The sequence below is a fragment of the Populus euphratica genome, unplaced genomic scaffold, assembly GCF_000495115.2.
Source record: "Populus euphratica unplaced genomic scaffold, PopEup_1.0 scaffold14.1, whole genome shotgun sequence".
Lineage (NCBI taxonomy): Eukaryota > Viridiplantae > Streptophyta > Magnoliopsida > Malpighiales > Salicaceae > Populus > Populus euphratica.
This window is the reverse complement of record NW_011499876.1, coordinates 892,088-906,251: the sequence shown is the minus strand read 5'-3', so window position 1 is coordinate 906,251 and position 14,164 is coordinate 892,088. Positions and strand designations below refer to the sequence as shown.

The window sequence follows — 14,164 nt, the reverse complement described above, 5'->3', positions numbered from 1 at the left end:
CAACTGTATATGCATGGAGCCCCCCCCCTAGCTCTCCCACTGATCATGACAAGAAAAAATCTTAGTTGCTTTAAAGGCTACAAAGTCCAACCAATCCATGCGAAGCATGCAAAAGAAGGAAATGAAAAAGGGTGTATAGCCACTAACGTTAAGATATTCTAAAACCAGTCACCGCGCTTTCACGAAAATTTAATTTTTTTTTATTTAATTTTAAATTTTTTATGATTTTAAATTATTTTAATGTATTAATATTAAAAATAATTTTTTATAAATAAAAAATATTATTTTAATTCATTTATAGATAAAAAATACTTTAAAAAACAACAACTCTATTACACTCTCAAATATCTTTTTACTTTTATTTAGAAACTTTCTTTCGAGTCAATTTGGACATTTTCCATACTAAATCTAATTGATTCAATACGTTAACTTGGAATTTGATTGATATATTCAGATTAATTTCAAGTATTGAAAATAAATATTAAAATAATATTATTTTAAATAAAATAATTAATTTGATGCCCTCAAATTAACTTTACAATCTAGTGATTTTATTTCTAAACCAAGTCGGGTCTCTAGCTTACCAAAACTATATTTAGAATGTATTTGGATAAGAGGCATAGTGATTTTTTTAAAGATACAACTTTCTTAAAGCATAAATCATACTTTTAAAAGCTAAAAATACATATGCATCCCACCAAAAAAAACTTAAATCACATGCAAACCAATCATACAACAAACCAAATGTACAACAAATTAAAATGGTGTTTTTTCTACTTTTCTATCCTCCTTACTTTTCCTTTTTCAACCATGCCAATATCCTTCCCTTTATGTTATTTGAATTTTCTTTGTGCTTTCAATGATTACTCTTTTTTTTGTTTGAAAGTCTCGAAGTTATCTTTGAGGAAAAGCATGTTTAGGGGGGTACAATTGCGATTCTTGTATTAAATTTGTGTGAGTTATTTTAATTTTTATTAAAAAAAATTTGGGGGCCAAGTGATTTTGTTGTTTCATCGTGAACACTTCAAGTTATATGCAAACAACACTAGTAAGTAAACAAAAGTTTAATGGGATGCCCCCTCCCTCATCTCTAAAATTTCCAAAGCATAGAGCGGAGAGATATATGAGAGATAAAAATATATTTTATTAAAAATATAAATATATTGATATAAAATAAATATATATTTATTATAGTTTTTAAATAAATATTTTTATTTTTTAAAAATAAATTATAAAAAAACATATCCTCGTTATCTTTATTTTTTTATTCTTAAATAATATAATCAGTTTATTACTTATGACATTGTGCTTGTTTTTTTCTTTCATAATTTTATACTTTACTTTTATTTTGTATCTATAAATTTAAATTTTAGATTTTAGATTTATATGGTTATGTTACAAAAATGCTCTTTGTTCTTTTCTAAATTAAAAATTTAATAATTATTTTTAAGTTGTAATAGTTTTAAATTTATCAATTAGATCTGTTAATATAAGTTTTTTCGCTGATTCTCGATGATTTAAAATTTATTTAGTATTATGATAATTGTTATTTGTGAAAATGTTTTTTATTATAAATATATTAAAATATTATTTTTTTAATTTGTAAAATTTTAATTTTTGACATTAATATATTAAAATGATCTAAAAACATAAAAAAATAATTTAAAATAAAAAAATAATTTTTTTTTATTTTTTTAAAAAATACTATTAAAACATAAAAAAATATACTCTTAACCTTGCATTTGCATGTGCGTATAAGATATATTTAAAAACTTATAGAATTATTAAAAAGTGATTGCTACATTAAAAATCAATTCTTAATTATATTATTAGCGTTGCCAATTATCATTTAAAGCAAGTTATAATTAGTCTTTTTTATGTAGTATGAAAATATTAATTTACTTCTCTTAGTAAACAATACACAATAATTAAAAGAAATCAAAATCACATCAATTGGAATTTATTTCATAAAAGAAAATTCTTGGATAATCAAACAATTGACAAACCGTCCCGCATTTTGTGGCCTATATGGAATCTATGCCACGTGCCAAACGTTGGTGGTTTGGAAAGGGAGGGCCCATTCCTGTCCTTTTCTTGTTGCTTGAAAAATAAGAAAAAGACAGGAATATAATTAAATTAAAATAACATAAATCATGACTTGTACCAAAGTTATTCAGCCCAATCCAGTTTATGACCCAACTTAAAGATGCAGTTTATGAGTTAAATAAATTAATCTAGATTAATTTAAAATAATTTTTTAATATTGTTTTATAAAAAATTGTTTAAACTAATGTTGTTTTATTGTTTTTTTTTTAAATCAAACCGAGTATTAACTAGATTATATATTAACTTAAATTAGTAATTGAATCAACTTTCACCCGGTTAATAAAAATCGATAAACTATTTAAAAAAATAAATAAAAATGAAAGGAGATAAATTTATAATTGTTAGGTGTATTATTGTATAACTTTTTTAATTAAAAATATATTAAAATAATTTTTTAAAATTTTTGACATTAATATATCTAAAAAACAAAAAAATATCAATTTAATAATCGTTTTTAATTTTTGACATTAATATATTAAAAAAACAAAAAAATATCAATTTAATAATTTTTTAAATATAAAAAAAATATAAAAAGAAAATCTAACCACAAAATCAAATACCAGATAAGAAACCGAGCTCATAAACCCATGAAAAATCTGGAATTGCCCATGAATTGAATTCTAACCTATAGATTTTATACCCTTTCACCGAGTCTAATTTATTGATGAGGTAATCATTTAGTTTGGGTCTAGATTTTTGACCTTTCAATAATTGGAACAGAAAATCATTTCAAGGTCAATTTTAGGGTTTTTCATGCATCCATGATGATGATTGGATGAAGTTACTATATATATATATATATAATGCAATTAGGTTGAAGTCTTGATATTAAAGCCAGAAATTGATTGGTCGAGTCGGTGATCTATCAACCTAGATTTTGGCATGTATCATATTTTAATTTAAATAAATGAAACTTGATCTAGACTTAATTGATCCAGTGAATTAATTGGCAACATAATTTAAAGTCTTGTTTTATTTAAAAAGAAAACTACATTGCTTTAATATTTTTTTAAAATATCTCAAAACTATTTAAATTATCTTTTATATTATTATTATTGTTATCATTTATAATATGCTTGAATGCATCCATTAATTACCATTCAAGATCTATATATATATATATATGGAGCATCAGCAACAGCTAGTCATTGCAGCTGTCAAGCGTGGCTGGTCAAATGCTAATTATGGAGAGGCCTGGAATTTTTGGACAGCATCCATGTATAAATTAGTAAATCACTCATATTAATTTTAATGGATTTATATGATGATTGAAAAAATATATTTATTTTTAGATTTAAATATTGGAGTCAGCATTAAATTCCTCCCATTAAATTCATCTTAGTACATTAAATAACATCGACATTATTTTTTTCTTATGTTATAAATTAAATTAGAATCCTACCTAATTTTATATTAAAAATTAAATAAAAAAGGGACAATAATGCATTGTTAATTATATTTATACAACCATGCATGAGATGATTTTTTAAATAAAAAGGGACAGTCATGCTTTATTAATTATTATACACGAGAACGAAAACATACTGGAGGGGTGTATAACATAAGGTATGTATTGATATAAAATATAATCATCATACATACAGTCTCCCTCTAAATTAAAAAATTAAAGAGATTATAATCATATTATAAATTATACATGCGTACATCGAAGTGTCATGCACCCAAATAATAATGAAATAATAATAATAATAATAATAATAATAATAAAATAAAGAGAGAAGGGGCAGCAGAGGATAATATATTGAGGTCAGAATCAGAAGGGAGAAGAGGCTGTTGAACATTGTCAGGTAACTGTCAAACAATCAATTGTTTTTTTTTTTTTTTAAAAAGGAAATCGAAAATCGAAAATCGAAAATCGAAAGGTGGTGAACCCAAAATCACTAATTAATATACTTTGAGTAAAAAGCACTACTTATTATATCAATAAATATTTGTTTCAATCAGTCAGTCAGAGAACATTTTTTTTTTTTTGTTTTTGCTCCCTTGGAGTCTGAAATGCAAGAAATTTCCTCTCTCCTGAAGCATTTCCAGGTTAGTATGATCATTATTCTTCGAGTCTTTGATTTATTATATCATGATCTGTGTTGAATCTGTTGAAGAGTTGGTGTAATTATGGTTTAATCAAATGTTTTTTTTTCCGGGTTTTTTGAGGTTCAATTTTAGGTCTAGATCTGACCAGTCTTGTCTAAGTTTGTTTCAGTGTTTGATGTTTTTCCTTTTCATCTTCTTTGCGTCGTTTAAATTGTGGGTTTTGTTCTTTATTGCTAGATCATGACAAGAGACTTTGATTTCCAGTTGAAGTTACAATCTTTGAGCTTTTTGTTGGTTCATAGTTTTGACAGAGGCAGAGTAAATGCAAGCAACTGGGCTGTTTTTTTTTTTGTGGTGCTGCATACAATTCTGGGTTGATTTTATCGTTTAAGTAGTTGTAGCGTGGATATTGAGCATTTATTTGATGGAGTTTATGCAGTTTCGAGCTTACATAAAGAACCCTCGTTTGCTTTAATTGGTTATGTTAACTTTTCAAGTTGTTTGTAGATTATATGATGTGAAATTTAGCGTGAATAATTATTTGAGTTGATTGATAAATTATTTTATGTGAAATTAACTCTCCTCTAGCATCTTTTTTTTTTTCATGTTTAGTTTCCGTGTCTGACTTGTAATTTTGTAATTCTATTAGGAAGATAAGTGCTTGGATTGGGTGGATTGCAGAACTGCAAAGTGTCATGAGGGTAGGAAATACTAGCAAGTGCAATACTTGTTGCGTGTACTCATGTCGTCTGCCAGCTTAGGAAATGGGGGAGTTGGAAGTTCCAGGTCCGTTAATGGTTTCAAAAGTTCGTCTAGTTCTGTGGATTGGCTGGGCAGGGAGATGCTTGAGATGAGATTAAGGGACAAGGTGGACCATGACGAGGACAGAGTGAGTAGCTATGTTGTAGAAGATTCTGTTTTAAATTATTCTGAGTTGTCCTTTTCTGTTGTTGGTAGATATCAAATGATTGGCTTCCTCCTTTGAGTATCTTCTGTAATTGAAACACTGGCAAATTGTTTGCGTGGTAATTTGATCTTTATGTGGGAGATTCACTCATTCTAGAAACCAATGCTCAATTTTCATAATGGATTGAACTTACCTGGCTTCACTAGTGTTTTCTGTATATACTGAAGTCCTTCTATCTATTCCATTGCAGGATAGTGAACCCGATGTAATTGATGGTGTGGGTGCAGAAGCTGGGCATGTCATCAGGACCACTATTGGTGGTCGAAATGGTCAATCTAGGCAGGTTGGAAACTTACTAATGCAGTACAGAAACCTCATTCTGTATATGATCCTAGTTGATGAAAATTTTACATCTTAAGTAACTTCTGCTTTGTTTGGGTTGACAGACTATCAGTTATATAGCAGAACATGTGGTTGGAACCGGTTCCTTTGGTGTTGTCGTTCAAGTAAGTATAGCTGTCCATTGAATTAATTGCTTCCTGTTTTCCATTAAATTTCATTTGTTTTAAAAAACTTCATCTGCACTACTTTTGGCAGGCGAAATGTAGGGAAACTGGAGAGATTGTTGCCATCAAGAAAGTTCTCCAAGACAAACGCTACAAGAACAGGGAGTTACAGATTATGCAAATGCTGGATCATCCAAATATCGTTGCCCTTAAACACAGCTTCTTTTCTACTACAGACAAGGAAGAGCTCTACCTAAATCTTGTTCTTGAATACGTTCCTGAAACTGTTAATCGTATTGCTAGGAACTACAGCAGGATGAACCAACGAATGCCTTTAATATATGTTAAACTCTACACCTACCAGGTAAATTAGCAATTTGGCTAGTTCCTTCTTATGTCCTGTTTTGGCATCTTACCTTTTTAGTCTCTAGTTTATGACTATTTTCAGTACCATGTATCTTGCTTTCATGAATTGAGTGGGGGGAATAAAGCAATCGTACTCTTACAAACAGTGATTTGAATTCAATCGACAAGGGTTAGCAAAAGTGGTTAAGACTTGCCCTAGGATATGGGGAGGTTCCAGGTTCAAGTCTTACCTTTGGATATCTTGTGATTTTCTAGTTCCTGTGGGCTACCAAGCATGAGGCCTGTATCCAAAACATCAAGGTGGATATGTCCCAATCCCGCTTCTTGTGAGATATTAAAAAAAAAAATTAAAATAAGTTACAGGAATTCTGTAGAAACTAGCAGTTTTCCCCCCCTAACTATGGTATTTGAAAGGTGCAAGGGATTTTCTGGTGCCATCTTAGACATGCTCCAAACATGTAATTTGAACTGATGAAATGCTACATCTTGCCAAGTGGCTATATGGTGGGAAGCAGTTTTAACTAAAATCTAGTATTTTCTCATAATTTCATTGCTTTTATTTTTGCAACAATGTTCTAACTAAGTTATATACTGGAGATTAAGATGTCAACCCAATTTTTGTTCTTCCATGTTAGTGTAAGGTCTAAATCTTTGTTCATACCTTGTTATTCTTCATTTTGGATAGTGTTTGCAAAATTGGATGTAAAGGGCATATAGCTGGTAGGTGGCTTGATGAATGATACGGTGGCTTATTGCTGGCCACTGATATGTTATGAATGACATGGTTTATGGTGGTGCTTTTGGAAGGTTAAATGATCTAATCACCAATTTCAGAAATAGGGTTGAGTTCTCAGGATGCAAGTTAGTGTTTTAAGGTTTTAGTTTGGTTTGAGAGAGTAAGAAGAGAAATAAAGGAAAAAAGTGAGTTTCGGAATTCCATTTCAGGTTTATGAGGATCATGTACTGACCACTGTTCTGTTACACATGGCTAGGCTAGAAAGAGGCATGGAGATGCATGACTCTTCAGTAATTTGTCTCTTTCTAACACTGAGGGTAAAGTCCTTGGTATAGTCAAACTATCTTCTGATTAGCGACTTCTTTCTGGGTTTTTGTAATAACATGAAACTTTTTAAAATGCAAGACTTAATCCTGGCATCAAAGCCTAGGTGTTTAAGGGGATGGAACACAGCTTCTGTGTTTATCTTGACACTGTCTGCCTGGCATGGTTTGTCAAGCAACTCATTACCCTGCGCTTTGTTTAGTTGTTTTTAATATTTTTTTGTCTCCCTGGGAGTGGAGAAGTGGAAAGGGAACGGTGCTTCATCACAGAGAGGACTACATGACATGGATGGACGAACAAATTTTTCTAGGAGCAAATAATTTTGTGTTCAACCATTAGTTATATTTTCCACTAATAAAATGGTTTGCGTTATCATGTCTATCATAGCATCCTATATGCTAGTGCACCCCGCTGTATGATGAAAACATTGAAAAGTAGTGTAGGTCATCCATGGATTAACTATGCTAAAGTTACCACGGCTCAAATCCTGGCAAATGGTAATGTGTTTATAAATCTTCACCAATTCTTATTGTTTTATTCCTCTTCCTTTTTTGAGTGCAGATATGTCGGGCGCTTGCCTACATACACAATTGCATTGGTATTTGTCACCGTGACATCAAGCCTCAAAACTTACTGGTAAGATGTTCTGTTTAAGTATTTAGGTTTTATTTGGTGAAACCCATGTCCATGTAGAATGAGATTTATATGTATAAGTAGCATCTAGTATGCAAATTAGTGGTTGCCTAGCCAATTCAGTTACACACATGGTGGTCCATGTTTTGATGATTGATGTAACATTTTGATGGGAAACTTCATTTTCAAAATATGTATTGAGAACTAAATAGTTTGGAATTTATATGCAACTAAACTTTCCTATACTCTGTATATGTATAGAATCTGTGTGGCTTTTTCTGGAACAAATTGAAGAAATATATGGAAAAACTATTCTTTATTGGAGTCCAAGAGCTTTCTGTTTAAGTTGTTTAGCACAGCTCACTTTTAGTAGCATCTAGTTGCGGTCAATGTGGCTTACACAGAATAGGGTCATCCTCATTTTATGCCAACCCATAATTTGTATTTGCTTTGATTTTGATTGGATAGAATTAGTTTTTCTATTTGACACTGGCATTCATTTCATAAATATTCAAATGTCTACTTTTCTGTTAGTTTTAATAGTAAATTGTCCATGCTTAGGTGAATCCATCCACACATCAGCTGAAACTTTGTGATTTTGGGAGTGCTAAAGTGCTGGTAAGCTTTCATATGACAGTGAATATTTATGCTTGCCTCTCCTTCCTTTGCTTGAGTTTGTTTCTTTTGTCATTTTAACAGGTGAAAGGTGAGCCAAATGTCTCGTACATATGTTCAAGATACTATCGGGCTCCAGAACTGATATTTGGTGCTACCGAGTACACAACTGCTATTGATATATGGTCTACTGGTTGTGTGATGGCTGAGTTGCTACTTGGGCAGGTGGGTTTATACTCTGCTTACTATAGTTGTTGATTCCCTTTTGTTTCTTCAGATTAATTGATTGTTTCTGACTTACTTTACAGCCTTTGTTTCCTGGTGAAAGTGGAGTTGACCAACTAGTTGAGATCATTAAGGTAGACAAAGCTATTGATTCTCACATGTTTTTTCAGAATATTTTTCCTCTTAAGATGTGATTGCTGAATTAGATTTGACTAGTTCCCTGTGCTGAACAAGGCAGCCCAAGTTTTATAATGGCACAAAAGTGAAGCTCAATGTTTTGGAATGGGAAAGATACTTATTGGACTATTTTTTCTTGAATCTCATCACCCTGGAAAGGAATTCGATTCTGAAAATCTTTTCTAGATGACTTTAAGTTGGATAGGAAATGGGTAAATGTTGAAGAATAATGACATTGGATTTTGTAATCTTAGCTTATATTGTCTCCTTTGCCAATTTGTGGCAAACAGAAACATCAAAGAGGTAGAAGAAGAACTTCAATTTTATAGAAATATACAATTTAAATTTCAGAGATTAAGAATGGAATTGAAGACAGAAAACTTACCTTTCTCACATGCCTTCATTTGTGTTTCTGATTGCACTGAGTTGAAAATGTCAACTCCCAAGGAGAAAGTGCTAACACTTCCATGTTTTTTCAGGTTCTGGGAACACCAACCAGGGAGGAGATAAAGTGCATGAACCCAAACTATACAGAATTTAAGTTCCCACAGATAAAGCCTCATCCATGGCACAAAGTATGCATTATTCCTCCTCTATACTGATTTTAATGAGTTGCTAATTAGTTTATAAATTCAGCTTGCTTAGGTAAGCAAATTTTCTATCTTTGATGCATATAGAACCCAACAAATGAGTAAGCTTGTGGAATTACTTTGGGCTAGCTAACTCGGGTTTTGGTGATCTTGAGAAGCAGTAAATTGTATATAGTTAATAAACCATTAGTTTAAATTTCTTTAGTTGGGAAAGGTGTGATTTAACTGTCACAGAAGTCTTAGAATCTCATATGTTATCTTTAGATGATTCATTTAAGAGCTACATATTCTTTTAGCATATATGTTCAGTATTATCAAACCTTTGATACTGCATCCATGCTATGGCTGTATGAATATCTCCTCTTTGGAGGCCAGCTGATCTAATGGCAAGTCAAGATACTAACCTAATCCTTCTTGATAGTCAACTACTGATAATTTTGTGGAAGTGATCAGAGTCTTTTAATTCTTTCTTCTTCTGTTCTTTTTTTCTTTCTTTTTTTTACTGAAATTGTTTTGAGAATTAGTCTGGAAGAGTCGAGTTTAGAGTTTAACTTATTCATGATTTATGTTAGTTTCAGAAAATTTTGTATCTTCAATTTTTTTTTCTTGTTGATTTGCTTGGCTTTGTTTTTATGGTGACCATAGAGCTGCTATGGGAAAAATAAGTCCTCTGTTACTTTCCTCTCTCCCAAAATCAGTTTTTACCTCTGATAAAATGTCACTGCAGGGTATAGTAGTAATTTTAAATACAGTAGTTGCCACAAGGTGGCCCAAAAGTTACTGAGCAAGCCCGAGTAGCTACTAGATTTTAAGAAAATGGGACATAGGTTGTTTGGTATGAAATCACTTAATTATATAGTAGTAAGTGAAGGATCATAGCTGTCTCTTAGTAGGCAGGCTCTGATACCAATTGTCATAGGGTCAACTTTCTCATCAAAATTTTCAGCCCCTATGCAGCAGTCTAGTTCTGCTAGACTTAGCCCTTTCACTCACCAATTCACTAGTATTTACCTATAACTAATTTGTCCCATAAACCTAAGAGGTTTCCCAGACTCTTTCAATGCTGTAAATAAGCGGAATACACAAATGAATAGGAACAACATAATGCATAAACTCAAACACGGCAGATTACAGGAAAATTCCCAACCTTTTATTAACTCTCAACAAAAGGAATACACAATGTCCATCTTGTGTGCTATGGAATTTCTGATTGCGTGCTACATAATAATATTTACAGCCTACATATTACAAAACATAGTGGAAGGTACAATAGGAAACTGTCCCCAAGTTCCAGCACCATTCAAGACACATGTCTCTCTGTTCTGGCCATTTCTCCCCCCACAAACTGCCAAAAACTGCCTCCAACTGTCCCAAACTGCCGTAACTCCCTTGGCTTGCCCCCCACAAGCCAACTGCCCAACTGTCAACACGTATGCTGCCAGTCCTACTGTGTCTCAGCATGCCTTGGACTGTCCACTGTCCAAGTCTCCACTCTTGTCAGCCCACTCTGCCAATAAGCCAATGCTGCCGTATCGCTGCTGCAACCCTACGAAGTTGTTTCATGGTGAAGAACTTCCACTGATTCAGCAGCAGTACGTGGAGAATATTTTTTTGGGTGTCAGACTAGCAGGATAGTTGTGGAGTGAGAGATGAGAGTAATTGAAATATGAAAATAATCATCCAAACTTTGAAATAAATAACTCAAATTGTAGTTTTTTAAATTAAAGTTTGTGAATGCATTCAATAACAAGTCAAATGATGCACATAATCATATCTTAAACAATGAAAGTCTCATGCAAGTCCAAAACGTGGGCAAATAAATCTCATTTGTGGCCATTATGAGAAAATACAAAAATGGTGTGCTATCCAAATTATATCTTTATATGTCTAAGATACCAAAACAGCTTAGAACATTTTTTATCAATTCTTGTTCTTTTATGCTCTTTCTTAACAAAAAAACAAATGAATTAGGTACAAGTCTGAGACTTATAGTTAGATTTAATGCAGTGCATTGGAAATAAGGTTATTATTACTATTGGAATTTTCTTAACCTATTGACTCTAGAGAGTGTAGAACAGCTAGTGAGATGGCAAGATTGAATTATGTTGTCTAATTGGCTGAGAATGAGAAAGGAGACATAAATGTGAGCTAGGGCTGATGATGTTTCTGGCTTCTATTCTACATCTGTTTTTTGTTTTCAGTAGGCCGAAAATTATGCAGCATGATATACGGGTTACTACATTTAAGTCTTTTCTCTCTCTCTTAAAAATGGATTTCATATTGTTAAAACTAATAAAGTGTCCTCCAAGTCATTGTCTATGTGTTCATCCTGTGTAACCTGTTCCTACTCTAGTTGCTTAAATCTTGGAAATGTTTGCAGCTAAACATAGAAAATTTAGTAAAAATCTCAAAGCATCCTATATACATGTAATGTCCTTTCATAAGAGATTAACACGCAGCCAAAACATATATTAGTTGCACAACTTTCTTCTCAGATAGACTGTTCTTTTGTTGAACGGTCTTATCATATCTGAATGCCTGCATCTTGATGCATCTCCTATCTTTAACACTAGCTTCTTGTATCAGCACTGCAATTGTCATTTGCAATCGCATTAGTAATCAATATTTTCTGTTACAAGAATTCATTTTACTATTGAGATCTTGTCTGATATTCCCATTCACCAGGTCTTCCAAAAGCGTTTACCCCCAGAAGCAGTAGACCTCGTCTGTAGGTTTTTCCAGTACTCTCCTAATTTGCGATGCACTGCTGTAAGTTTATCATGTTTTTACGTTGTTTGCTCAAGTGATTAGCTTCATTTATTAATCAATTTGGTTTGTTGTTTGGTGGTACTGCAGTTGGAAGCCTGTGTTCACCCTTTCTTTGATGAATTGAGAGATCCAACCACCCGCCTTCCAAATGGTCGCCCTCTTCCTCCACTATTTAATTTTAAACCCCAGGGTAAGTTTCCTTCAGTGCATCATGGTGCTGCTATGTTTATTTGGAGACATATTCAAGAAGCTAAACCTAGTCCTTGAATGAACGTCTTCCAACTTCCACAACAGCTTTCCTTGCCACAAAAAAAAGTAGCCTCAATTATGTGGTTTTCTCACCTGAATTCTATTTGGAATTGTTTTTCACTTTGTTCTGCCTCAGTTTTCTTGCCACTGATAGTTTACAAATCTGTTTCGTTTCGGCAGAGCTCTCGGGCATACCGACTGATATTGTCAACAGGCTCATTCCAGAGTATGCTCGTAAACAGAACTTATTCATGGCGTTGCACACCTAGGAATTGTTGCAGCAACCTTGGTTCTACTCATCTTCCATGCCGTTGTCTTGTATCAAAACTTGTAAAAATTTCCTCCTCTTATCATCCTCTACCTGATATGAGAAAGAGTGCTGCGAAAGGAGTTGGGATAAATTGTGAAACCTGAGGCTTTAAAGTTTGCTTGTTGGTGAAGGTGTATTTTTGTTGTTACTTGGAGACGACTGCAACTCGTGATGTATATTTATGGTATGCCCATCATTATAGCTTGTCATTTACTTAGAATTAATTTGTTTTGCAGGTGTATTATTTTGGTTATTAATATATCTACAAATATATAATATATTTTATTTAAATTATTGATGAGTGGATAAATGGAAAAATAATGAATTAAAATGTTTCAAGTTTGACAATTTACAGTTAAATTGGTTAATTTCTATTTGTATATGTAATTTTAATTAAAATTCATGTGAACAGGACTGCTTAAAATAAAAAAAGATTGGTTTATAATAATATAATAATATGATGTTTAGTAAATTGTTTTTAATAATTATAATTCTTGAAAGAGTTTGGAAAGATATGTCAATTGGTTCAGAAATTAAGAGCTTTAGTATATTGTATTCATAACAGTAAAGAAATTAAAATCGGTACTGCAATTATTTCAGTTAATTAAGATTTAGTCTCTATAGTTTAACAAAATTAAATAAATTAGTCTATAGTTTATAATAAATTAGTCTCTATAGTTAATTAAGATTTATAGTTAATTTCGCCTTGTTTTGTCCCAAACAAATGTCTTCTTTTCTCATCATTTTTTATATCTTATCAACTTATTTTTTTTTCCCTTTTATAACTCTTAAAAAAAAAAATCACAATGAATTGGAATAAAAAAGAAATGGACAAAAACTATAATAAAAACTCCTAAGCAAAAATATTTTATTTGTAATAAACAAAAACTATGCTCTGCTCATACTATTTCTTGAAATCTTCAAGTGCTTAAAAGGAAAATCAAGGTCATGTAGTTTGCGTTTGATTTTTTATTGTGGATAGGATCATGATTTTTATTTCACTTAGCTAGGCCACTTCAATATCATGATGAACATTCCTATCAAAGTTAGGATAGCATCCCTAACCTTGATAGGTTCAACTATATTATCACTGAGCTTCCTCGTTTCTTACTTAAAAGTGTTCATACTAGTGTTTTCGAGGACATGTCACCTGGTTGCATCCCTTGCATCATAGTATTTGCATATAATTTCTTGTATTAATTACGAAATTAATTGAATATATTTTAAATGTTTGTTTTTCTAATTTTTTTTGGTCAAAATCTCACTTGCTCGTTATGGATAAAAAATTTATTCATGTGGCGTATACGAGAATAATTCTATCCACTATTACCGCATGAATTATTATGATGGAATAAAAAAAATATAATTTATATATAATTGTTAAAAAAGAATTTTGTATAATTGATATCGATTTAAAAGAAAATACCAAATTACAATTTATTTTAATTGAAAATGATTGTTTTCTTTTTTTTAAAAAAAGATCTTTTTCTAGTGCACAAAAAAAGCAACATAAAAAACAATATCTATGAAGATAATAATATTGAAAAGTTTTCTTAGAAATTTAGAGAGGTAGCATTTACACTTCAAAACTTAGACAAA

At 31.6% G+C, this 14,164-nt stretch overlaps 1 protein-coding gene across 2 annotated transcripts; it reads left to right on the top strand.

Moving 5' to 3' along the window:
• Positions 1-3,815: 3,815 nt before the first annotated feature.
• SK41 (shaggy-like protein kinase 41) lies at positions 3,816-12,789 on the top strand. Of its 2 annotated transcripts, none has more exons than XM_011030058.1 (13): positions 3,816-3,914; positions 4,808-5,047; positions 5,316-5,408; positions 5,512-5,571; positions 5,663-5,935; positions 7,559-7,633; positions 8,192-8,248; positions 8,330-8,470; positions 8,554-8,604; positions 9,127-9,222; positions 11,923-12,006; positions 12,094-12,196; positions 12,436-12,789. In XM_011030058.1, exons 2-13 carry the CDS (start codon positions 4,901-4,903, stop codon positions 12,522-12,524), a joined length of 1,269 nt encoding a protein of 422 aa, XP_011028360.1. In that variant the 5' UTR covers positions 3,816-3,914; positions 4,808-4,900; the 3' UTR covers positions 12,525-12,789. The 2 variants fall into 2 exon arrangements, with proteins under 2 accessions (XP_011028360.1, XP_011028359.1); XM_011030057.1 differs by lacking the exon at positions 3,816-3,914 and adding an exon at positions 3,962-4,158.
• Positions 12,790-14,164: the final 1,375 nt, after the last annotated feature.

Coding starts and splice junctions, on each gene's coding strand:
- SK41 (XM_011030058.1), top strand. CDS start 4,901: ATGTCGTCTGCCAGCTTAGGAAATGGGGGAGTTGGAAGTTCCAGGTCC. Junction 5,048..5,315: donor TGGACCATGACGAGGACAGA/GTGAGTAGCTAT, acceptor ATTCCATTGCAG/GATAGTGAACCCGATGTAAT. Junction 12,197..12,435: donor ATTTAATTTTAAACCCCAGG/GTAAGTTTCCTT, acceptor TCGTTTCGGCAG/AGCTCTCGGGCATACCGACT.